At 33.8% G+C, this 26,729-nt stretch overlaps 1 protein-coding gene across 2 annotated transcripts in view; it reads right to left on the reverse strand.

Moving 5' to 3' along the window:
• MMP16 (matrix metallopeptidase 16) overlaps nt 1-26,729 on the reverse strand; it is a 287,063-nt gene that overhangs the window by 103,402 nt on the left and 156,932 nt on the right. For both annotated transcript variants that reach the window (XM_004047251.5, XM_055349690.2), the window contains exon 4: nt 23,518-23,822. In XM_004047251.5, the coding sequence (XP_004047299.1) occupies nt 23,518-23,822 (305 nt within the window). The remainder of the gene's footprint in view (nt 1-23,517; nt 23,823-26,729) is intronic.

Here is a 26,729-nt window from a genome sequence, read left to right on the forward strand (position 1 = left end):
TTTAAAGACTGAATGATAATTCCAACACCTGAATCATGTGTGTATGTGTTTTTTTTTCCTAGGTCTAGTTTCTTTTGGATGTCTGGCAATCTTACTGAATACCAGGCAGTGTGCATACATATTGGGGAAAAGCTGGATAATATTTTCATCTATATTCATCCTATCCTCTGAAAAAGACTTAAAATTGGGCAAATCACCTGTGTCCTATTGGAGACTGAGGAGTCTGGTTACATTCTCTTTAAGACCCCGTTCTAAGGCTGACTCTCTAGATGTCCCAACTGTGCTAATGTACTGTTTCCCTAGAGTATAGGGCCTAACAGGCCCTATACTCTAATTTTCGTAGCCTCACAACCATGAGCCAACTGAAGACTATTTTGTGTTTCAGTGGCTTTTTGACTGGCTCTTAGATTTTCATCCAGTGCAGGCTATGAGTTTGGTAAAACCTTGAAAGGAACAATAAATAGTATTGGAATTTACATCTTGGTGCTTCCCTACTCTCACGGATCTTGGCCCCTTAATCGTGGCTTCCTTCATGGCCTCAAACTCCAATTTGTTGTCTCCTTATCTCCAGAAGATTCCTAAAAGTTATCTTGGCTTCTCTGTACGATAGTATCAACCCTCAACCTGAAGTCTCAACCAGAATTGGCAAATGTCCTAAGATGACCTAAGTATGTAAGCTCACCTTTCTTTGGTTCCTTTTTCACCAGGATCTTCACATCTCATGTCCTGGATATCCTAGCAGTTCTCTTATGTCTCTGAATACACACACATACACATATACATATACATACACATGCATGTTATTTTATCTGTCTTTTCTTGATCTCAATGGGAATGTTGGTTTGCTATAAGCTCTGTCAACATAGCCAAGGCATTTATGTTTTTCAGGTTCACTCAATCACTTTTTTGACTTTGCCAGTGAGCAATAAAGGCATTTGAAAATGTTTCTGGCAACTTAAATTCTAAACATATTTTGAGACATAAAAATGTTTTTCTGCTAAATTATCTCTAGGTTATTTTGTCACCGAATAATAAATTCTTCACTTACAGCTGATTGTTCAGATGCTGACATTGTCTATGTCTCATTTGCATTATCTTTTTCTGTGGAAAAATTACTACACATTCTCATAATAAGCACATCTTCCAATTTATGCTCAATCATCTGTTAGTTCCCCTTATAGCTTTGCAAATTTACCTCAGCATTTTTCTTCTTCAGTAATTTAGGGTCCTTAAAATTTCAGGTGCTTCTCAATATATTCTCTTCTCAAACAATTTATAATAGGTCATCGGCGTATCCCATTATTAAATACCCCTAGTCAGGTGAGTATACTACCCCATCTCTCCTTTAGGTTATTCCACTTAAACTCACAGTAATTCACACTTGGGCATTACTCAAACCATCATTTAAGACTGTAGTAAAAACATTTGGAAAGAAAAAAGAGACATGCCATTTATACATATGTAGGGAGCTTTTGTATTCTCTGTCTACACAGTCTACGTATTTATTGACTTTCTTTCCGCAAAACATGGGAAAAGCAGGGATAATTGCCAGTTTTTTTACCCTCTTCTTTATTTTCTGATATGAGCAGAAGAATCAAAGTTAATAGCATTCAATTTTTATATAGCCATTAATTACTGAATAAAAATAATGTTAATGTTAATTAAAAAATTGGCCATGTTTCAATTAGTAATTTGTATACATTTTCCCTACCTCTTCTCTACGCTTTTACTTTCAAAATATTGCTATACTTCTTTGTCTTGAATGTTTTAGTTAATTTCATAGAAAATAGGAAATTTAAATTCCTATTTTCCTAGGTAATTTAAGTTCCTATTTTCTTAGGTAATTTCCTAGAAAATAACCTTCTTTTCTTTTTTTAGAAAGCTATGTTATTTATCTAATGCTGTATCACTGATCTCTAAAAATTTACTGCATTTTAACAACAATAATCATTTGCTATATTTCTTTAATGTTCTGGGCCAGGAATTTGGAAAAGGCTTGGCTAGGGAGTTCTACCTTGGGGGTCTCTAGAGAAATTGCAATTTGATACGGTCTGGGTCTGCATTCTTCTCTAGACTTGACTGGGGCTGGAGTCTACTTCAGGGTAAGTGGCTCACTCACAGAACTTGCAAACTGGTGCTGGCCGCTGGTGGAGGTCTATCTCCAGTGGGGTCTCGGGTCTCATATGGCCTAGGGTTCTGTGAAACACAGTGACTGTACTCTAAAGTCAAATATCTTGAAGAGAAATAAAAGAGTAAGAGAGAAGAGAGGGAGAGACAGAAAGGGCTAGCTCTAGTTAGAAACTATATCCTTTTTATGACCTAGTCTCAGAAGTCACGTAGCATCACTTCTACCACATTCTATTCATTAGAAGGGAGTCACTAAGTATGACTCATATTCATTGGGAGATGAATTAGAATCTATGTTTCAATGGGACAAGTGTCAAAGAATTTGTAGATATATTTTAGAAGCACCACAACAGCCACATGTGCCTTAAACTCAAATTATAATTTATTCAATTATGGAAACTGGGAAGATGAAATTAATCTGGTTCCTGCTGTTGCTATGAATAACATCCTACTGAATGATTTTTTTGTGAGATACTGAATATATAACTAAGTTCTTTTTAATATTTTCCTATATTTTTCAAAAGTCTTAATAACCTTACTAAGCATATTTCATAACATTTTGATTAGAAAGAACTGCTGCCTACAAGAACTCAGAAAACCAATTATTTCACATCAAAATTTGTAAAAAGAAAATAGATAAAATACTGTCTGCAAAATCAGACTCTGCGCTTAAAGAAATTAAGAAATGTATTCTACATATTACAATAGGGAAAATTTAAAACTCCAAAAACAAAAGGAGGTTCTATGTGAAAAGTCATCAAAATTAAAATATCATTAGGATCAAATTTGAATACTAGCCCTTCCCAGTTTATCAATAAAATATTTTTGTGGAACAGAATAAATGTAATGCAACACAGAGAAAATAACTATAACTGCTAGCCTGGTACCCAAATTAAGTGAAAGGTACTCTCCATAGGCAAGTCAAAGGGAGACAGCCTCCTTATAATTTCTTGTGAAAAAAGTTTGGCTCTCTCCCACTTCCTGCAAATGACCAAGTGGAAGAAAATGAAATAATCAATTAATATCCTTTCTATTTAAAGATGTCTTACAAATTAATGAAAATAACTCAGTAGAGTAGTCTAATAGGCACAAAGGCAGAAAATAGCTAGTGAAAATTCACAAAACACATACAATGGAGTAATACACACAAAATATGTGCCTTTCAGTATTAAGAAAATATATAAATCAGTGAAATTAAATTTTTATCTATTAGATTGGTCAAGGTGAAAAAAATCAGGTATTTAGCTAGAGTTAATACTCAGGTGGATAGCTTCAAGTGGTTGAATCTGTGTGCCTGCTGTGCAGCCATCCTATCTGCGTATACAATCTGAATCCCCACCTACAACTATTACCTCAGACACATTATCTAATTCTTTGTGTTTCACTTTCCTCATCTGTAAAGTTAAGATAATAACAGAATCTACTTAATAGAGGTACAGTGATGATTAAATAAAAATTCACCTATGGCACTTAACAGAATTTGATATTCAGTAATACTATGATTATTTGCAATTTAGTTATTATTTTCACCATTACTTTCACAGTTATTGTTATGTTCAGGGTCAAATGGACTGTCCCTCTTACATATTACTGGTAGGAGTATAAACTTGCTCTGCATTTCTGAAAAACAACATAACAACATATTAAGTTCTTTAAAAATGTTCATGCTCCTTGGTCAAATAATTACGTGACTCTATTCTAAAGAAATAGCTAGAGTGCTAAACTAAATTTTATGCACATAAATATGTTTTTTTTTTTTTTTTGAGACAGAGTCTCGCTCTGTCGCCAAGGTTAGAGTGCAGTGGCACCATCTCGGCTCACTGCTGCAACCTCCACCTCCTGGGTTCAAGCAATTCTCCTGCCTCAGCCTCCCAAGTAGCTGGGACTATAGGTGCACAGCTAATTTTTTTCTTTCTTTTTTTGTATTTTAGTAGAGATGGGGTTTTACCATGTTGCCCAGGCTGGTCTTGAACTCCTGAGCTCAGGCAATCCACTCGCCTCAGTCTCCCAAAGTGCTAGGATTACAGGCGTGAGCCACCATGCCCGGCCATAAATACGTTCATTACAGTATATCTAAGAGCTAAAATTAGAGATAACCTGAATTTTCACCATTAAAATAATCCTATTATATTCAATCACATGCCAGAATATTATGACTCATTAGATATTAGTCATCAGACATATTTTAAAGCTATATATTAGTCATTAGACATATTTTAAAATTATGAACAATACACAACAATTGTATATATAGCTGCCCAGATTTACATCTCTGCTTTATCTAGTAATTAATATATATCTACTGAGGAGAGTGATTAAATTTATCAGACCTGCAGTGGTTATCTTTGAGTGAAAGTCTTAAAGATTTTAATAATTTTCTAACTTCCAGTTTTAAAAAAATGTACACAAAGATATTGTTTATATGATTAAAAATATTATAAACCATATTACAGTGAAAGATTTACTAGAAATTATGGGTTTAATGATAAATCAAAATGTGCAGTTGGCACTGTAGTTACCAGGAAATAAACTAATGTTTTAATATTTATTTTAATATTTATTATTTGCCAGGTATTGAAGTAGGTGGATTGTCATATTTAACTTGTTTAAATGGTGTTTGTATCCTTTTCAACTACCACTCTCTTCCCCACCCCACACGTTACAAAAAGAAAAACAAAGGCTTGGTCAGTTTAAGGGATGTTAAATACAGAAGAATTAATTCTCAATTGTTCTATTGTCAATAGATGTGATATCAGCATTGAGAAAAATTGCAAGTCTTTATCTGAAGACTAATAATCATTTTGTCCTTCACCTGTATGAAATGGAGATGTATGGATATAGATATATCAGAGTGGGTATCTGCCTAGATCGGTATTTTTGAAGAAGAAAGATTTCGACAGAGCCCGTTATGTCAAATCTAAGAAGAACAAGGCAGGCATCAGACTGCGTTGTCTTGAATTTAAAATATCTCGGTAAATTAATATCACATATCTGGGTCAATCTGAATAGGAAGGGTGGTGGTACTCAGAGTGGTACCACAGAAATAAGAGGTTGAGGCTATTTAGGAAAATGAAGTAAATACATTTTGGTATGCTATAAATAAATCATGGCAATTTAGGTTAGTTAAGATTAAATTATATAAGTTGATAATAAACATAGATAAAGAGAAGTGTTTCCCAATGCTTCCTCAAAGACTCTTTTATTTTTCCGTAGCTTCAGCATAAAGTGTGAAGAGTTCTACTTGAAGTCCTTCTACTACTTGAGTAAAATCATTGTTTTAGATATACTGAGCAAATGCAAAACTTATAATCCATTCTGTCTAAAAGTTTATTCTGTAAAGTACATCACCTCTAGTTTGATTTTATTTATTGCATAAGAATTCATTATGTTCTTAAGATAGTCAAGGAAACGTGCTATATATCTTGCATGCCACAAACTTGCAAAGGAAGGTGTAAAGTTATAAGGAGAAAGTGATTAGGAAAAGATTTTAGGTTGATTAGATAAGGGTCTTGAGGGACTGAACAGGAGTTTATGATGGAAGGAAGTGGGCATAAAATGCAGTCATTGTTTTCAAGGCAGAAATTCATACAGAAACAATAACTGAAATTTAGAGGTAGAAAAGACCTACAAATATAACTAAATAAACTGATTTCAATATTAGTAAATTAAGATGCATTGTTATTTACTAAGGCCAGGAATCAGATTGGAAACTTAAGTCTAAAAAGTTAAAATTATACCCAATTTAATTTCTCTGAATCATCTTCCTAAGAAATAACATACATAAGAGAAATGTACATTTCTCCAACATTTCCATTAGATAAAAACCATTAATCCCTGTCATCTGGCTAAAATTTTGTCAATAAACTGTGCCAGTAAAATCACTACCTCAAAACAAGCTCTAAATAAAAAGCTTTTATAGGTAAAAAACTTTCACTTTAAACAGGGTCCATTTGACTCTGGTTTAATGTATAATCATTAAAAAGTACTTAATATGCATACAAGTGCATTTTCTTGTTAGTATTTCCTTCGTCACTGTCCCGAATGAGTAAACATACCAGAGCTAAATGATGCTGTTTTCTTGATCTAATATTCTATCCAACAGACATTTAATAACAAAATTAAATTTTTTAGGTGGCTATAAAAAATCAGGCAGTTGGCATGCAAAAAGAAAGTTCTAACAAAGTGCCAATTTTACTCTAAAAAATAACCTAAATTACAATATTTAAAATTTTTGTTTAATTTATACCTGATATGAAGTATCTTGTATAGGTATATATGTATATGTGTGTGTATGTATCTGGATAATGTATATTATGAAGGGAAAAATAATAAAGTCTGGTTTAAAAAGTTACAATGAAAAAATTAGAGACTTTTATCTAATTTTAGCAAATTTAGATTGGATAATTTATATAGAGAGAGACTAATATAATATGGGAAAGTAATAAAGTTCCATTTTATATATGTAAAAATAAGGTAAGAGTAATTGGAATTAAGTTATTATTTTGAGATTTCTTCTTCAATACTATACTATATGAAACAACTTTTTCAACTCTGAAATTGAATAACTCAGTGTTAAATAAAAAACAAGTTTTTTTCTGTTATGAATGAGCAAATTTAAAATTCAATATATCCAAGATACAATTTAAGACATCACAATTTTTAAAAACCTGTAAGTGGTGAGTTTAACAAACATGAAATACAATTGCTACAGAGAAGTCAGGAAGAGTTCTTGCTCTTGGGTCAGTTGGAGTTAACAGAATTTTCTCACTGAATAAGTCAATTCCTGCAGTTAAAAAATTGCTTCTTACGTATGCTTATATATGTTTCATTTTGTACAATAATCTAATTTAAATAAAACCTGCAATTGCCTGTACAGTGTCTTCAAACACTATTCTATTTTTAATACCCCATAAGTCTCTAGAACAGTCACATGTCAGTTAATGATGGGGATAGGCTCCAAGAAATGTATTAGGTGATTTTGTCATTGTCCCAACATTAAAGTGGACTTACACAAACCTAGATGGTAGAGCTTACTACACACCTAGGCTATATGGTATAGCCTGTTGCTCCTAGGCTACAAACCTGTACAGCCATGTTCCTGTGCTGAAAACTGTAGGTAACTGTAACAGAACGATAAATACTTGTGTATCTACATTAACATATCTAAAGAAAGAAAAGGTACAGGAAAAAATGGTATTATAATCTTATGGGACCATTATCATATGTGAGGGCCATCACTGTCCAAAATACAATTATGTGTCACACGACTATATATATTTTGAAATAAATAACAGTAATAGTATGGGAGATAATATCAAAAAAAAGGCCATAAAACAATTTCAATAGAGAAATAAGCTCAGAACAGGTTCATACTGAACCCTCATATTTTACACCTTAATAGATCTCATATCCTGCAACATGGGTAAAATATTTTAAATTATAGGCATACTCATTTTATTCCCTTGTTGAAAAGCATTCAGTAGATTCCAATGGGCCCTAAGAGAAATACAACCTCATTAGCATGTCACTAACTAACTTCAACAAATGGGATAAAAGCAATCTTCTTAGTCTTCATGTTATTACTACTATTCACTCTTAATTACCTTGTCTTCTAGACCAGTGATTCTCAACTAAGGATGATTTTACCTCCTAGGGGACAGTTAGAAAAGACTGAAGATATTTGGTTGTTGTAATTCAGAAATGCTACCAGTATCTATGGATAGAGGCCAGGAATATTGCTAAACATCAAGCCTGTAATGTATAGGAACATCTCTCTTCCTACCCCAACAATGAATTATCTGTTCCAAAACACCAATAGTGCTGAGGTTGAGAAATGCGGTTCTAGACAAACATTCCTAATCATTTTTAATATCATCTTTCCCATAAAGTTCTTTTGCCTTAACATTTCTTTCTTCCCATTTCTCTTTGTCAAAATTACACTTTTCTTTCAATTCTCAATTCAAATGCTCCTTTTTGCATGAAAACTTCAGTTCAATGTGATTGGTAAAATTCAGTTAAGATCAAATAATATTTTTGGGTTCAATATGCTCAGCAAGACTCTATGATATTAGTAATTATAATTAGATACATACAGCAAAATATACCTTATATGTAAATTATAAAACATAATAATAACATGCATCTGAAAATCTGCCATCCTAACTTGAAAACAGAATATTGCCGACTCCTTTACATCTACTCATATATTTTTTTCCTTATTCTACTCTTCTACCTCCCTCAAAACTAATCACTATCCTGAAATTTGTGGTATCCTTTGCTGTTTCTAAAAGCACATTTATATGCCTATATCCACATGGAACATATATTTTGTTTTTGAACCTTAGAAAAAATGTCATCATATTGTATCTAGTCTTTTGCAATTTGCCCTATTCACTCATTGGTGTTTGTAAAATTCATCTAGATTGTTGCTTGCAACCATAGTAACTATATTTCTGTGTACACTTAATATTTGTAAATAAATAAGAATTTTATATATTCATTCTAGGAACACTTAAATGATACTTCTTTTTTTGGCTATTAAAAGCAATTATGGCATGAAAACATTCTGGTATATATGTACTAATGTACAGGGGCAAGGCTTTCTTTAGCATGTCAATAAACCAAAATAAAAAAAAACTATTTGGTAAATATTTATGTAAATGTTCAATTTTATTAGGTTTTTGCCAAACTTTTCCCCAACTGTTTGAACAATTTATACTCCAAATTTTTCCTCAACTGTTTGAACAATTTATACTCCTATATAGCAGTATAAATGTTCTTGCTGATTCACATCTTCACTGTCACTTGCTATAACATTTTGTATATAAATTATTATAAACTACAGATAGTAGCATTTTAATTTATTACAACAACTTTACTTTGTAAGTGGCAAGTTTAGTTCAATTATATTCATTGTGGTTACTGATATGTTTGAAATTTTAAAATTATATTATCACCTGATCACTTTACTTGCTTTCTTATGCTATAATTTTTATTTCCATCTTTCTAAAAACTATAGTTTTTTCTGATGCAATTTTAAATTTATTTTGGTTTTCTTCTATTGTTACCTCCTCTACTATCGGTTATCCTTGAAGATTTACTATGCCCACTTAACATAGTAAAAAATTAATTCCTTAACGCTAAAATAATATAAGGATCTGAGAATATTTTAATTCTCATGTTTTATGGTTTACATGCTATTATTATCCAATAAACTTTTATTTCTTTTTAGTTACACAGATTACACATTGTTATTAATGTGTGCATGCAATGTTTATTACTTTCTTTCATCAATATTATTTCATCTAAGTTTTTTTCTAGGAATCTTTTCTTTCTCCTTGTACTTCATGTCTCAGAAAGTTGTGAAGAACTGTTAAGTGAATTGTCAACTGCCTCACTTTTTATACTTTTTTTTCATTTCATCATAACCTTGGAAAGAGTTTTGCTGGGTAATTCTAGGTTGAGTTATTTTCTTTTGGTATTTGAATGTATGCCACTGTCTTCTTGACTCTCCAGTGACTATGGGAGTTTCCTGTGAAATTGTACATAATGAGTCTTTTCTATCTGTTGGTTTGGAAAAATCCTCTCTTTGGTCCACAGTAGTTACTATAAAATAAGTATATGTGTGTGTGTGTGTGTGTGTGTGTGTGTGTGTGTGTGTGTGTGTGTGTGTGTGTGTGTATGCATGCCCCTAGTTTATGCTGCTTTGAATATATTGAGCTTCCTCTATATGTGGATTCATATTTTTACTTCTAGATAATTATCAACAAGTATACTTTGCACTTTGCATACTCTCCCCCGTTTTCTCCTTCTGGGACTCCAATTGTATTATATTACATCATTTTGTACTATTTTCCATATCTCCTAACCTTTCACATTTCCTATCTTTTTTACTCTCTATACTGCAAATTGCAGATTTACTATCTGCAAATCTATCTTTTTGTTCACAAAATATTTTTTCAACCAATCCTAGCCTGCCATTCAATTTAATTGTTATGATTACATTTTATTCTTACTATTACATTTCTAAGGTTCTGTTTCTCAGCTCTTCTTGGTTCCTTTTCATAGTCACTTGATGTCTGCTCAATTCTGTGATTCCATTTTTTCCTTTTTAAAGACATCCTGTATTGAAGTTTTAAAAGACATCCTATTTTCATATTATGTATCTTAATTTCATAATTTCAGTATCTGAAATCCTGGAGATTAATCTATTGTTTAGAGCTGATTCTCATTCATGATAATGTTTCCTTCAGTGTTAGTGATCTTTGCTCCTAAACTTCTATTTGCATGATAGCCACCTGTGAAAATAGCTGGGTGCCTAAATGCAGTATGTTTCCTCTAGAGGATATATATTTGCTTATGCAGGGAGCTGTGTATGTATGTGTATCATTTTGTCCATATCCAAGTGCAGTATTTTAACGCGGGAGCTTCAGATTCAATTTGCTCACCTTGCCCTTGAACTAAGGTTTGGTCTCTGCATGTCACACACGCTCACCACTCAAAACTCTAGTTTTAGCTCATTGTTTTATTGATCATTTGGAGATATCCTTACTGAATGTGATGTCAAAATATTCAATAAAAATTGTACCTTATTGCTTATCTATTTCTTTAGTAGTAAGAAGAATCTCTGGAATATTTTGTCTTCCAAAAGTAACCATTCCAAGAGTTTTCTTTTAAAATCTCTACATGTTACTTGTTAAAATCAATATCAGAAATACGTGTATTATATATCTATTCTAGGTTGTAAAATTCTGCTTTTCTCATGGCAGTATAGATCATTAATATTTTCATTTAAATTTTACATAATGCTAAGTCTTTCCCTAGGTTTCTATCAAATATCTGATAATAGCATGATCAACAAAATGTTTGTTGAAGGATGAGTATGTGAAAATACATAATATCAGACTTCTGTGTTAACATCACATTTTATATAAATACTGAATGTTAGGCCCAAATTTTGTTTCTATCTTTATATTATGTTACTACTAAATCACAGTAAGTGTAATTCAGGACACACGATTTCTAAAACAAATATTTATAAGGAATACTTTAAAACTACAGATATAATTTAATAATGCAAAGGACATGCATGTAATTAGAATATATACAAAATATTATGTCTTCTATTTTCTTCTATTGTCTAGAAATTTGCATAGTAGGGGTAAAAACAACAGTTTTATTTTTTAGTCCTTTGGGAATAATTTTTTCTTCTGCATAGTGATATAAAGAATCTTTTTCTTTACTTACAGGATATATGTATTTATGGATATGATTTTATTAATTTTGCAGTGAATAAAATGAGTTCTGAATTGCACACTACTGTCTCATTTTAGAATTGGACATTTTTGCTATTATCTGTTTGCTTATGTATTTTGCTTTAATTTTCCTGCTCTTCCACCATCCTTTGAGAGAATCTTGCATTCTTAAGCTGGATTTATTTACCAGATCTTCAATATCTATTCTTATCCTTGGCTTTCATATCATTTTATCTCTTCATACTTTCCTAGAAATGGCTTACCAAGATTTTCTTCCACATGACAGATTCAGTTTGTACAGTAATAACAGGCTTTTGTTTCCTGTTCCATAGCAAGCTTTTAATGGATGTTCTGAGTTGTTTCCAATATTGTTTTTCTGGTTTTCTTGATAAAACACTTTCAGTGACAGCCTTTTATTCCTGAGTCTTCAAGTAGATGTTCCTTTTCCTTGATTCTTCAGTATCCTTTTAATGGTATCATTCTGTTATTACGACTACCTAGCCTTAGGCAAGTTAACAAATTTTCTGCCTCAATTCCCTTGCAAAATGGAAGTAATTACACTATCTATTTTACAAATTTGTTATGAGGAATAAATGAGTTAAATACACAAAATTAATTCAGAATTGTGTTTGGAACATATTAAATGTGCACTTAAATTAGTACTTGATTTTATTAATTGTTTTCTTCTTTATGCATCTTTGATTAAGGCTGATGATAACCCACAGAGAGGCTTTTTATAATATCTCCTACTTTCTCTACTTTTTTTTAACTCGCTGGTCAAATAATCTTTTCAATTAAAACCTGGAAAGCAGGCTGATAGTCCATGGTCTTAGGTCAATTCCCATTGCTCAGGACACATGCATCTGGTACGTACAGCTTTACTGAACAGAGGTGGAATCTTCCTTATGCCCACAGTCTTCTTTTCTGATGCATTAAATCAATGGCAAAGCTACAATCTCCACTGTGGATTATAATAAGGTCTATTTCTGCTGCTTCCATGATATGTAGTCAACAGACTTAGGGAGGAGGGCGGGGGTTCTGGCAACTCTTGATTTCAACTAAAGAAGAGACTTATAAATTAAATGTTGTTGTTAATAGCTAGTGTTGTTTACATTGTAAGAAATTTACTAAAATTGTAGTATGTTAGGTTTGATAGTGGTATGGTTGTAATTCTGCAAAAAAAGGTACAAAACTAAAGTAAAAAGCTGTTATTAATCTTAGATAATTTAAGCAATAAGGCTATTAAATCATTAATTCAGACCAATTGGATTTTTTTTTCAGAAACTTAAAGACATTGTCTATATTGAAATAAAGGGATGAAATTTGAAACTTTGATTTCATTTTGTCTTGTTGATGTCTAGATTTAAAGACAAAAACAATTTAAAGATGAATTAGAAGGAAAATTTCTACAGAGACTGTGTAAGAGAAGAGAAATAACAGCAGCTAAATAATGGATAATAGGGCAAAATATGTATGAATTATTATTAAGCAACTTACCAAGAGATTCAATGTATATATAAAATCCAAGTAGTATTGATTTACTTCTCAACATATTGTTGCAGCAGACATGGACTAGCTGTTCATTAAACCTGTCACCTTTCTCCTGCCTTCCTTGTGATTAGATGTGATCATAGTATTGCACTCTAGTGCAAACAGGGCAGAAATGGAACAGTTTAGTAGAATAGTTGGCCCTCCATATCCATGGCTTTTGCATCTATGCAGTCAATCAACCATGGATTGAAATATTTGAACAAAAAAAATACACGGTTGCATCTGTACCAGATATGTACAGACTCTTTAACTCTTGTCCTTATCCTCTAAAAAATTACAGTATAACCACTATTTACATAGCATTTACCTTGTTATAGGTAGTATAAGTAGGCTAAAGATGACTTAAAACATAAAGGAGAATGTGCACAGGTTATATGCAAATATTAAACCATCTTATATAAAGGACTTGAGCATCTGTGCATCTCGGTGTCTGCAGGGAGTCCTCCAGTTCCCCACAGATACCAGGGGATGGCACATAAATCCGTTACATGAGCAAATTTATCAACTGCTGCCTGGATGTTGACACCTGAGGCAACTTCCGAAGTCATGTGTTGATGCTAAGCCTTCGTTATTCTTGGTGTCTCTGATAGAGTGTTTAGACAGAGCTCCTCTATCCCACCACAGCAGCAAGAAATAAAATCAGTTGTGTTAAGCCATAGGAATTTCTGGTTTCATCTGCTTCATTTTATCTTTTTATTATACTTTAAGTTCTAGGGTACATGTGCACAATGTGCAGGTTTGTTACATAGGTATACATGTGCCATGTTGGTGTGCTGCACCCATTAACTCGTCATTTACATTAGGCATATCTCGTAATGCTATGCCTCCCCAATCCCCCCACCCCATGACAGGCCCTGATGTGTATTTTTCCCCTTCCTGTGTCCAAGTGTTCTCATTGTTCAATTCCCACCTATAAGTGAGAACATGCAGTGTTTGGTTTTTTGTCCCTGCAATAGTTTGCTGAGAAGGATGGTTTCCTGCTTCATCCATGTCCCTACAAAGTACATGAACTCATCATTTTTTATGGCTGCATAGTATTCCATGGTGTATAGGTGCCCCATTTTCTTAATCCAGTCTATCATTGTTGGACATTTGGGTTGGTTCCAAGTCTTTGCTAAAGTGAGTAGTGCCACAATAAACATACATGTGCATGTGTCTTTATAGCAGCATGATTTATAGTCCTTTGGGTATATACCCAGTAATGGGATGGCTGGGTCAAATGGTATTTCTAGTTCTAGATCCCTGAGGAATCGCCACACTGTCTTCCACAATGGTTGAACTAGTTTACAGTCCCACCAACAGTGTAAAAGTGTTCCTATTTCTCCACATCCTCTCCAGCACCTGTTGTTTCCTGACTTTTTAATGATCGCCATTTTAAGTGGTGTGAGATGGTATCTCGTTGTGGTTTTGATTTGCATTTCTCTGATGACCAGTGATGATGAGCACTTTTTCATGTGTCTGTTGGCTGCATAAATGTCTTCTTTTGAGAAGTGTCTATTCATATCCTTTGCCCACTTTTTGATGGGGTTGTTTTTTTCTTGTAAATTTGTTTGAGTTCATTGTAGATTCTGCATATTAGCCCTTTGTCAGATGGGTAGATTGCAAAAATTTTCTCCCATTCTGTAGGTTGCTTGTTCACTCTGATGGTAGTTTCTTTTGCTGTGCAGAAGCTCTTTAGTTTAATTAGATTCCATTTGTCAATTTTGGCTTTTGTTGCCATTGCTTTTGGTGTTTTAGACATGAAGTCCTTGCCCATGCCTATGTCCTGAATGGTATTGCCTAGGTTTTCTTCTAGGGTTTGTATGGTTTTAGGTCTAACATTTAAGTCTTTAATCCATCTTGAATTGATTTTTGTATAAGGTGTAAGGAAGGGATCCAGTTTCAGCTTTCTACATATGGCTAGCCAGTTTTCCCAGCACCATTTATTAAATAGGGAATCCTTTCCCCATTGCTTGTTTTTGTCAGGTTTGTCAAAGATCAGATGGTTGTAGATGTGTGGTGTTATTTCTGAGGGCTCTGTTCTGTTCCATTTGTCTATATCTCTGTTTTGGTACCAGTAACATGCTGTTTTGGTTACTGTAGCCTTGTAGAATAGTTTGAAGTCAGGCAGCATGATGCCTCCAGCTTTGTTCTTTTGGCTTAGGATTGTCTTGGCAATGTGGGCTCTTTTTTGGTTCCATATGAACTTTAAAGTAGTTTTTTTCCAATTCTGTGAAGAAAGTCATTGGTAGCTTGATGGGGATGGCATTGAATCTATAAATTACCTTGGGCAGTATGGCCATTTTCACAATATTGATTCTTCCTATCCATGGGCATGGAATGTTCTTCCATTTGTTTGTGTCCTCTTTTATTTCATTGAGCAGTGGTTTGTAGTTCTCCTTGAAGAGGTCCTTCACATCCCTTGTGAGTTGAATTCCTAGGTATTTTATTCTCTTTGAAGCAATTGTGAATGGGAGTTCACTCATGATCTGGCTCTCTGTTTGTCTGTTATTGGTGTATAAGAATGCTTTTGATTTTTCACATTGATTTTGTATCCTGAGACTTTGCTGAAGTTGCTTATGGGGTTTCTAAATATACAATCATGTCATCTGCAAACAGGGACAATTTGACTTCCTCTTTTCCTAATTGAATACCCTTTATTTCTTTCTCCTGCCTGATTGCCCTGGCCAGAACTTCCAACACTATGTTGAATAGGAGTGGTGAGAGAAGGCATCCCTGTCTTGTGCCAGTTTTCAAAGGGAATTCTTCTAGTTTTTGCCCATTCAGTATGAGGTTGGCTGTGGGTTTGTCATAAAAAGCTCTTATTATTTTGAGATACGTCCCATCAATACCTAATTTTTTGAGAGTTTTTAGCATGAAGGGTTGTTGAATTTTGTCAAAGGCCTTTTCTGCATCTATTGAGATAATCATGTGGTTTTTGTCATTGGTTCTGTTTATATGCTGGATTACGTTTATTGATTTGTTGTTTTTTTTCAAATTTTTTTATTTTATTTTATTATTATTACACTTTAAGTTTTAGGGTACATGTGCACAATGTGCAGGTTAGTTACATATGTATACATGTGCCATGCTGGTGTGCTGCACCCATTAACTCGTCATTTAGCATTAGGTATATCTCCTAATGCTATCCCTCCCCCCCGCCCAATCCCACAACAGTTCCCAGAGTGTCATGTTCCCCTTCCTGTGTACATGTGTTCTCATTGCTCAATTCCCACCTGTGAGTGAGAACATGCAGTGTTTGGTTTTTTGTCCTTGCGATAGTTTACTGAGAATGATGATTTCCAATTTCATCCATGTCCCTACAAAGGACATGAACTCATCATTTTTTATGGCTGCATAGTATTCCATGGTGTATATGTGCCACATTTTCTTAATCCAGTCTATCATTGTTGGACATTTGGGTTGGTTCCAAGTCTTTGCTATTGTGAATAGTGACGCAATAAATTTACAAGAAAAAAACAAACAACCCCATCAAAAAGTGGGCGAAGGACATGAACAGACACCTCTCAAAAGAAGACATTAATGCAGCCAAAAAACACGTGAAAAAATGCTCACCATCACTGGCCATCAGAGAAATGCAAATCAAAACCACAATGAGATACCATCTCACACCAGTTAGAATGGCAATCATTAAAAAGTCAGGAAACAACAGGTGCTGGAGAGGATGTGGAGAAATAGGAACACTTTTACACTGTTGGTGGGACTGTAAACTAGTTCAACCATTGTGGAAGTCAGTGTGACGATTCCTCAGGGATCTAGAACTAGAAATACCATTTGACCCAGCCATCCCATTACTGGGTATATACCCAAAGGACTATAAATCATGCTGCTATAAAGACACGTGCACACGTATGTTTATTACATTTATTGATTTGTGTATGTTGAACCAGCCTTGCATCCCTGGGATGAAGCCCACTTGATCATGGTGGATAAGCTTTTTGATGTGCTGCTGGATTAGGTTTGCCAGTATTTTATTGAGGATTTTTGCATCGATGTTCATCAGGGATATTGGTCTAAAATTCTCTTTTTTTTGTTGTGTCTCTGCCAGGCTTTGGTATCAGGATGATGCTGGCATCATAAAATGAGTTAGGGAGGATTCCCTCTTTTTCTATTGATTGGAATAGTTTCAGAAGGAATGGTACCAGCTTCTCCTTGTACCTCTGGTAGAATTCGGCTGTGAATCCGTCTGGTCTTGGAGTTTTTTTAGGCTATTAATTATTGCCTGAATTTCAGAGCCTGTTACTGGTCTATTCAGAGATTCAACTTCTTCCTGGTTTAGTCTTGGGACGGTGTATGTGTCCAGGAATTTATCCATTTCTTCTAGATTATCTAGTTTATTTGCGTAGAGGTGTTTATAGTATTCTCTGATGGTAGTTTGTATTTCTGTGGGATCGGTGGTGACATCCCCTTTATCATTTTTTTTATTGCGTCTATTTGATTCTTCTCTCTTTTCTTATTAGTCTCTTGCTAGCAGTCTATCAATTTTGTTGATCTTTTCAAAAAACCAGCTCCTGGATTCATTAATTTTTTGAGGGGTTTTTTTGTGTCTCTATTTCCTTCAGTTCTTCTCTGATCTTAGTTACTTCTTGCCTTCTGATAGCTTTTGAATGTGTTTGCTCTTGCTTCTCTAGTTCTTTTAATTGTGATGTTAGGGTGTCAATTTTAGATCTTTCCTGCTTTCTCTCGTGGGCATGTAGTGCTATAAATTTCCCTCTACACACTGCTTTAAATGTGTCCCAGAGATTCTGGTATGTTGTGTCTTTGTTCTCGTTGGTTTCAAAAAACATCTTTATTTCTGCCTTCATTTCGTTATGCACCCAATAGTCACTATTCAGGAGCAGGTTGTTCAGTTTCCATGCAGTTGAGTGGTTCTGAGTGAGTTTCTTAATCCTGCGTTCTAGTTTGATTGTGCTGTGGTCTGAGAGACAGTTTGTTATAATTTCTTTTCTTTTACATTTGCTGATGAGTGCTTTACTTCCAACTATATAGTCAGTTTTGGAATAAGTGTGATGTGGTGCTGAGAAGAATGAATATACATCTTCTTCCTTTATTAACAACTCTATATTATATGCATTTTAATGTTCATGATCCATTTATATGTTTTTGTAATACTAACATAGTGACATATTTTTGTGAATGTGACTATACCAAATTTTCTGCTACTTTCCAACTGCACACAAGGATCTAAAAATTAATAACCAAGTAGAGACTGCGCAGTAATCATGTAAGGCTATGTAACTGAAAGGTTTTAAAAAAGTCAGTACTATCAAACTTTTGGTTACCAGTCTTGTAAAATGAAATAGACTCAGTAAAATGAAGCTCATTCCAGGAAAAAAGGAAAAAAGTCATGTTTTTAAGAACAAACATATATAAATCCTCTGTAATAGGTGTGAAAGCCGAATTATTGACAGAGTTCGTTCTCCAGTTTTAAAACCTGATAAGAAAAATGTAGTAGAGTTAATATTTTTAGAATTTAAAATCTTAATAAGTTATCTTATTTTAAGGATGAGTTAAAGTCCTTGACTATCCATATCAAGTCCTTCCCTTTTCAAAAACTCGAGGATAGATGAATTTAGACAGTATTCCCACAGTTGGTGGTACTGACTGATAGGCATCTTCATAAATATCCAGTTGGTATCTGATCTTCAGTACTGTAGGAGGGGCCTGGTGGAAGGTGACTGGATCATTGGGGCAGATTTGCACCTTGCTGTTCTTGTGATAGTGAGTGAGTTCTAACGAGATCTGGTTGTTGAAAAGTGTGTAGCACTTTCCCTTCACTCTCTGTCTCTCTGTCCTCCCACCATGTGTAGATGTGCTTGCTTTCCCTTAGCCCTTCCACCATGATTTTAAGTTCACTGAGGCCTCCCCAGCCATGTCTCCCATACAGCATGTTTAGAACTGTGAGTCAATTAAATATCTTTTGTTTATACATTCTCTTGTCTCAGGTAGTTCTTTATATCAGTGTGAGAACAGACTAATGCAGTATTACCTCTTTCTTTCCTCAAATATCAAAGTTCAAATTTTGTAGGTCTCTAAGAAACATTATATAGCAGTGCAGCTGTAAAATGAGCAGGAAAGGTTGGGAAGGCAAACCTTAGGTACACCTGTGCAGACGCAAACCTGCTGAAGGCTTAGGTTTACTTCTACACAGGTGTTTTCTGTAGTATGGCACCAAATGGACACCTCAGTTACAGAAAGCTAACTCTCCAAGGTCAGCTTAAGTCCTGTCCATTGACTCAAGTATCACACCATGAACACATTTAACTTAAATTAGGTGTATTCAGGAATGAGTGGGTTTGAATGTAGATGTCAATCACTTCACAGTGAATGATGAATTGAATTTAACGGTTTTCATGTCTCAGATGACATCTTTATCATAATTTTTCTCTTTTTGTTTTTTTGACAGCCTGCTACCACAGCGTTGATAACCTTCCTGGTTATCTCCTATGTTAGGCAGTGAACTTCCTGACAGTAAGCAGCGTCACTGCAATGTATTCTTTTTAAAGAATTGCAACTACTTGGTAAAATAGGATATGCCTCTAGATATTATTCTGTCATAAGTTTTATATATTATTTTAATAGATAACCTGCTTTGCTTGGAGTATCCATTTAAAATTATATTACTTCTGTAGATGCTTGTCTAATTAGGAAGAATCTTTGTGATATGTTTGTGTTTACATTGATAGCACCATTTTAACTTTAACCATAGACAAGGAAATAATGTCCTATTGTTGCTCAAAATAAATCTTAACATTTTGCTGGACTTAAATTTTCCAAGTCTCATTCAGGCAATGTATACCTTTCAAAACCACTATCATGATAAATATTTTCTATTTTGAATTAATTTGCATGTTTTAAAATAGTTAATGATGTTAACTGTTTTGCTGATTCATTCCACAAAAATAAAAACTCTTAAAAAAGGCATTATTTGTATTAGGGTTGTGTATATAGGTGTGTGTGAATGTGTTTATTTTAATAAAACTATTTTGTAATTCACTTAATGGTCTTTAGCTAGAATTTTCAAAAGGTATGACTATTAGCAAATTGATAGGAAAGTAGATAACAATGAAGTAAGGGTTACTGGCAGCCTAAGACACTGTTTATCTCTTTTAAGGTAGACAGAATTCAAATTGCCTTCATTAGCTGAGCAATGTGCTGTGGAAAATGTGCTGGGTACTTATCAAGAGGCTCTTTCATTTGCATTTTTGCTAAATAAACAAGCTGTTCTGTTTCCCAGCTCTCAAGAGCTCTGAATAGAAGAGAAAGAAAGTAATTCAGGTAAGTAATCCAGGGGGCATTCCAGGACTAGATTAAAGAAAAAAAAAAAGTTTATCCATGAAGATGTCAGAATTGTGCCATGCATATTTGTGATACAAAAAGATAGTTTCACACATAGTTAGAATCGAGGGTGTACAAATGAATTAATTCTCCCCATAGCCACCAGTACCACAAGCAAAGATAGAGGCTGTTCTTTTGATAAATGATCAATACTTCAGCCTGACACTACTCTAGTTGCCCTGCTGTTGCTGGTTAAAAGTTTGAATTTCAATTAAGCAGTAAATCTTTTTGGCATTACATCTCTAACAGTCAATTAATGTCTTCCTAATCTCTTGAAATTCTGAAACACTATTATTTTGCAGGGTCCTTTCCTTCCGGCTCATTCACCAGCAAAGTGTTCTTGTTAGACAGGTAAAGACATAGTTTCCTCCAAATAAAAACTCAAATATTAAACAATTGTTTTGTTTAGATTTTTTGGTCATTCATCTATGCGTAAAGAATGTTACACTTCCAGAGTTGTTACGACACATATTTAACATAATCCGGAAGTAGACTGATGAATACTCTCAGCCAAAAGTGCATTGACGTGATTGTCCCCCTTAGGCCACGTTATATTTCAGAATTTCTTCCCACATATACATTCCTTGGAAAAATTCTTAAATCATACAAAACACATAAGCATTCTAAGCACTGATCACACTCAAATCAGTGTAAACATTATCATCTCTTGTCATAAAATCTCCCTGTAGATTTTTTCCCCAAAACATTTTCTTTATTTTCATTGTGTTGGTTGATGCCTAAAAGCCAGGTAATACTGTAATTCCAGCAACTCAGGAAGTTAAGGTAGGAGGATTGCTTCAGCCCAAGAGTTCAAGTCCAGCCTGGGTAAAATAGCGAGAACCCCATCTCTAAAAAAAAAGAAAGAAAGAAAAAAAAAAACCCAGCTAACAAAGTGTATAGCTAAAGAATCCGTGCAACCTTCTTCATGGAGGACTTCAATATTTTAAGACAAAATATAGGGAATTTGATAGACATTTCTTTCATATAGGATTTTAATAATTTTAAATTTAAGAGGTCACAAAGCCAATTAACACATCTTCAAAACTACAGATTTACAATTGTTTTAATGATTAGATCCACTATTGCAATAAAATAAAATTTTATCTTTTCAGAATATCAAAAGAAAATCTTTCCCCTGGAAGTAAATGCAGCCTGTGTCAGTAAAATTCTACCATTATAAGTGCTATTCTTAATCAAGCATTTCTTATATTATTTAAAATAATTTTAAAATTGACTTGAAGAAGTCTGAATTATTTCACTAGAATCCCTGTGTGATTTTGAAAAAACAAAACAAACATATTTTATTTTAAATGATTTATGTGTCAAACTGGTATGCCCCAACTACCATGTTCCAGATGTTTTATTATTAGATGCTCAGGTATAGAGTAGGTTAAACATGCATGCATAAAAAGCACTTCTACTTACAATGCTTACAGACCTGCAATATAAACTATATGGTAAAAACAAGTCTACACATTTTTGAACTAATAATTAGCCAGCATGTAAACATAAGTCTGTTTGCCTCCAAAGTTTTTGGCTTTTCATTCTATTATACTTAATATAGCACATGCAACTATTAATAACCATTTGAAAAAATCATCTTACTGCTATACACTTTATTTTGGAAAACATGAACAGTTATTTATTATATTTTTTCTTTGAAATTGATGTTATTTTAAATTTAACTCAACCTAATTTATCCTATCCAAAACACGAGAGAACCCTGGGTATCCTAAAACTGCAAGGCTATTAATTACACTAATCCAGCTAACTGAACCCTCTTATGAACAAACAAAGCTTAATGTCATGACTAGGGTTAACTTATCAAGGTGAAATTAAGAGTTTTATTACATGATTAGTTGTCATTAAAGAAATGTACACTTATAGTTGAATAACATTCTACAATCAGAAGAAAAATAAGTCTTCACAATAAAAACTGGGGATATGGCTATATAGAAATCTTATAATTCTATGATCCTATAACTGCAAATTTTTTAAAACACAGAATTGAAGTATGCATTGTTGACTAGGAAGAAACACATGCCTCTTATATTAAGTAACTACTCTCATATTAAGTAACTAAAAGTTATTGAGATTTTTTATTTTTACATAATTTTTGCATATCAGAATAATTGTAAGGATTAGAAAACTGATGGATAGTTAGGATAGAGTTGCAAAAAATGATCTTTGGTAAAAATTAAGATGTAATGAAAATATAATAAATTATACAGTCCCATCAGATTGGGAGACCAATGAAATGGATGAGAGACAAAAGAGAAGGAGCAAAAAATTACATATATATATATATTCTTAATTTTAATTTTTTTTAAACAGAGGGAGTTTGTTTAAAAAACAGACCCAGGCTGGTATCGAACTCCTGAGCTCAAGGGATCCTGTCTTGGCCTCTCACAGTGTTGGGATTACAGGTGTGAGCCACTGCACCCAGCCTGCAAAAATTATAGACTGGAAAGTTAATAATAGAATAGAAACTAGGCTGAATGTGGTGGCTCATGCCTGTAACCCCAGCACTTTGTGACTCCAAGGTGGGTGGATCACCTCGTGAGAGTGGATCACCTCCTGAGAGTTACAGACCAGCCTGACCAACATGGTGAAACCCCATCTCTACTAAAAGTACAAAAATTAGCTGGGCATGGTGGCAGGCACTTGTAATCCCAGCTACTCAGGAGGCTGAGGTAGGAGAATCACTTGAACCGAGGAAGTGGAGGTTGCAGTGAGCTGAAATTGCGCCATTGCACTCCAGCCTGGGTGACAAGAGCAAAACTTCACCTCAAAACAAACAAACAAAAAAGAATAGAAAATAATGTAGAAAAGATATAGTAGAAGCCAGACTGCAGATGCTAATCCGGATTAAATTACAAGTAGAAACATTGGGATAAGATGCAAAAAAAAACAGCAGAATTTTCTTAATATGTATTTCATGACTTAAATACTGATTATAAAATCTTTTAAGGAATCACATTGTGAAGAAGACAAAACTTACTTTAGAGTATTTATAGATACAGTATAAGGTTCTAATCTTTAATCAAAAGAACACATATATAACTATATTATCTAATGACCCACACAAATTCTTATCCTAAAATGTTATAAAATATGCTTACATATTGCTTTGTAATTTTAAAAGTAAATTTAGGATCTATACCTTAAGTTTGTAAATTGTTAAATCTCTTGGGTATTCTGAAATAATAATAGAAATATTTACACTGCAAAACAAACATGTACTTACCATCATGATTAGGATTTCCTAGTGTCCATGGCTCATCTGAGTCAAAATGGGTATCTCCTCCAATTCCTGGTCCAGGGAAGTAGGCATGTGCCAAAAATCCTCCCTCTCCATCAAAGGGAGAACTGTCCCCATGGAAACCAGATGCAAAAATAATGGTTATATCCACATCACGTTTGCCATTTTCTAATTCACTGTAGGGAACTTCTTCAAATGTCAGAGGAGTTACATTCTGCCACACATCAAAGGCACGGCGAATAGCTTTACGAGTCTCAGGGTCTCCTACTTTTGGAGTTACGTTCTTTATACTGAAAGTTAGAAAATATAATCATCAGTATTGTTATGTATAAGCTAACTTAGTACAGGTTTTGATTGATTCAGTTAAGTAAAATATTAGAGAAAACAGTCATATTAAATAGGAATAACACGTATTCATTCCTCTTGTCTCTACTGTTAGATTTCACTACACTGCAATCATTTAATTTTCTTCAGGATAGTATTCATGTACCAAAGTTTTAAATGAGAAGATCTCTGTAGAATGGTTAACAGTAGGGTAATTGGATCAATCAGTTACTCTACCTTCTGGATAAGAAAGAGAAAGGCAGATTTGCCAAATGACCAAAGAGGCACAACAGTTTGGAGCTGAAATAAAAATTTCAACTTTTTCTAGTTATAATTTTTAGAGGCACACTATTGTATTTGCACACATCAATTTCAAACAATGTCTTTATGCTCTTCTTGATCTGTAAATATGAATTCAGCAGATATACAGTTATTTCTTAATTTTTAAAGAAATGATCAAAGAACTACAATTTCTGATGTTCTATTGTTTCTTATTAATTCATTCTAGTTAAAAATGTATTGTGAGTAAACAGCTATTTAATACAAAGTTTTCACAATTACGTGAATTTAAAGAAGTAACTTGGACATTATGTACTTTAGTTTGTCCTGATGCTAATAACAAACACATTAAATCACTATAAATATTTTACTTGATTCATTTGGCACTAAATCAGATGTTTATTTTTTCTCAGTTTTTTTCTAAACAACAAAAATGGAACTAGTATTTGTATTTTTTATATTATAGCACTATACATTCAAAGCATGCATGTGAAAAAAATGGGTAAATTTCATAGGAGTCATAAATAAGTTTCAGATCCCTTCAACCAATAATGTCACATCTATGAACTTACACTAATGAAATATTTTTGATTTTTTTTTCTTTTTTAGAGATGGATCTGATTGTGTTGCCCTGACTGGCCTTGAACTCTGGCACTCAAGCAATCCTCCCACCTTTGCCTTTCAAGGAGATGGGATTTAGGAAGTAATCACCATGCCCAGCTGATAAATAAAATATTTAATTACAAAAAAAGAGGATACCATATTCAGGTGAATATATATTGAAATGCAATCATAAATGAGAACGGAAACTGAAACAATTTAAAATGATGAAGTGATGGTTAAATTATGGCATCTCTAATGCATATCATTGTATAAACAGGATTCAAAATTATTTTGCCCTTTTAAGACTTTTTATCAGCATGGAAAAACTTGTAGGATTAACTTTCCAGTGGAAGAAAATAATATGCATATTATATTTTTAACCTGATTCTCTGTCAATACAATTATAAACATTGGGCAGGAATTATATAAACTAATAATAGTATTAATTGAGCATTTACTATGAGCTAGATGAGCACTTCACGTTATCTTATTTAACCTTCTGAGTAACTCAATGAGATGGGTATTTATACCTATTTTACCAAAAGCACAGTGGAGATTTATAAGAATTTAGAGAAAAACCTCTAAGTGGCAGAGCTGGGTTTTCAATCCAAACATTTGGGCTAAAACTCTTTTGCCTTAAATTCTATGTTAGACCACATATCTAAGATAAATTTTTCACTATTTTCTAATAAATATCTAGATTATATTTACATTGATTATTTGGTGGTAAATATTATTCATTACATAAAGGAAATAAGATAGCAAACCAAGTGGAAACAGAGTGCAGGCAAGGAAGAAGAAATGGCAAGTGAAAGGCATTGAAGTGAAGATATTCTTGGCAGGTTCAAAGAACAGCAAGGCAGCTGGTGTAGTTTGGTCACAGAGAGAGAGCAAGTGTCAGGATATGAGATCAGAAAGTTAGAAGGAGACCAAATAAGGTAGGTCCCTGAAGGACACTCTAAATAGAGTTTGGGTTTTGCTCTGAGAAGTGAAAAACTGGAGCGTCATGAACAGAGACATGACATTTGACTTATGATTTAATAAATGTCTTGAGACATTATGTTGAAAATATATTGATGTGGGGCAAGATTTGAGGCAGGAAGACACATCAGAAACTATTGCAAAAATCCAGGTGAGAGATGATGGTGCTTTGGACCAGGTTGGTACCAGTAAACATTTTGAGAAGTGGTTGTATTTTGGATATATTTTGAGACTATGTCTCCCAAGATATACCAATGGATTAGACATAGGCTATGAGGAAAAAAGTAAGAGCTGAGGAAGACAGCATTTATTTTTTTGACCTGAGCCAAAGGATGGACAGAGCAAAAGAATTCATGCCTGCTCAGGGAGAAGGCTATGCAATATTTTGTTGCTATTGTTTTGTTAGTTTGTTTTAACTTTATGTGATACTCAGCATGGTGCTATAAACTATATTTTGAGGAAGAATAAACATCTACACTGAGATAGCACAGACATTTGTCTACCTTGCTAGTCTCTAAATTTCCTGTCTAATGGCTAAAGAAGCATGAGAGGTAATGTAACACTGAATTTTGTCTAAATTAATTTTCCTAATAGTCTTTTATTTTCTATGCACCCTATGGGATTTCAGAACTCCCTCATTAGCGGGCTGATATTCCTATGACACATCACTGAAAGAACTTACTACATAATTGGCACTGTTCCAGGTGCCAGAGATACAGCTGTGGGCAAGACTCTGCTCCCACAGTGCTTATATATTCTAGTTATGAGATAAATAATAAACAGAAAAAAAAGATAATTTCAGATGGTGAGGGGGTGAGGAGATGATAAACAGGAGTTCAATGGCAGAAGGAGCCAAAGATGCCTAGCACTGAGTTTCCAGCCAGAGGGAATGGTGAGAAGGCCAAACAAACATGGCCAGTTCAAAGAACCAGACTGCTCAGTGAGTTGGAGCAATCACAATCACTGTGTCTGATGGAAAAATGGATGATGGGACAAAAATGGGAGTAATA

The sequence above is a fragment of the Gorilla gorilla genome, chromosome 7 (genome assembly GCF_029281585.2).
Source record: "Gorilla gorilla gorilla isolate KB3781 chromosome 7, NHGRI_mGorGor1-v2.1_pri, whole genome shotgun sequence".
In the NCBI taxonomy this organism is placed as follows: Eukaryota; Metazoa; Chordata; class Mammalia; order Primates; family Hominidae; genus Gorilla; species Gorilla gorilla.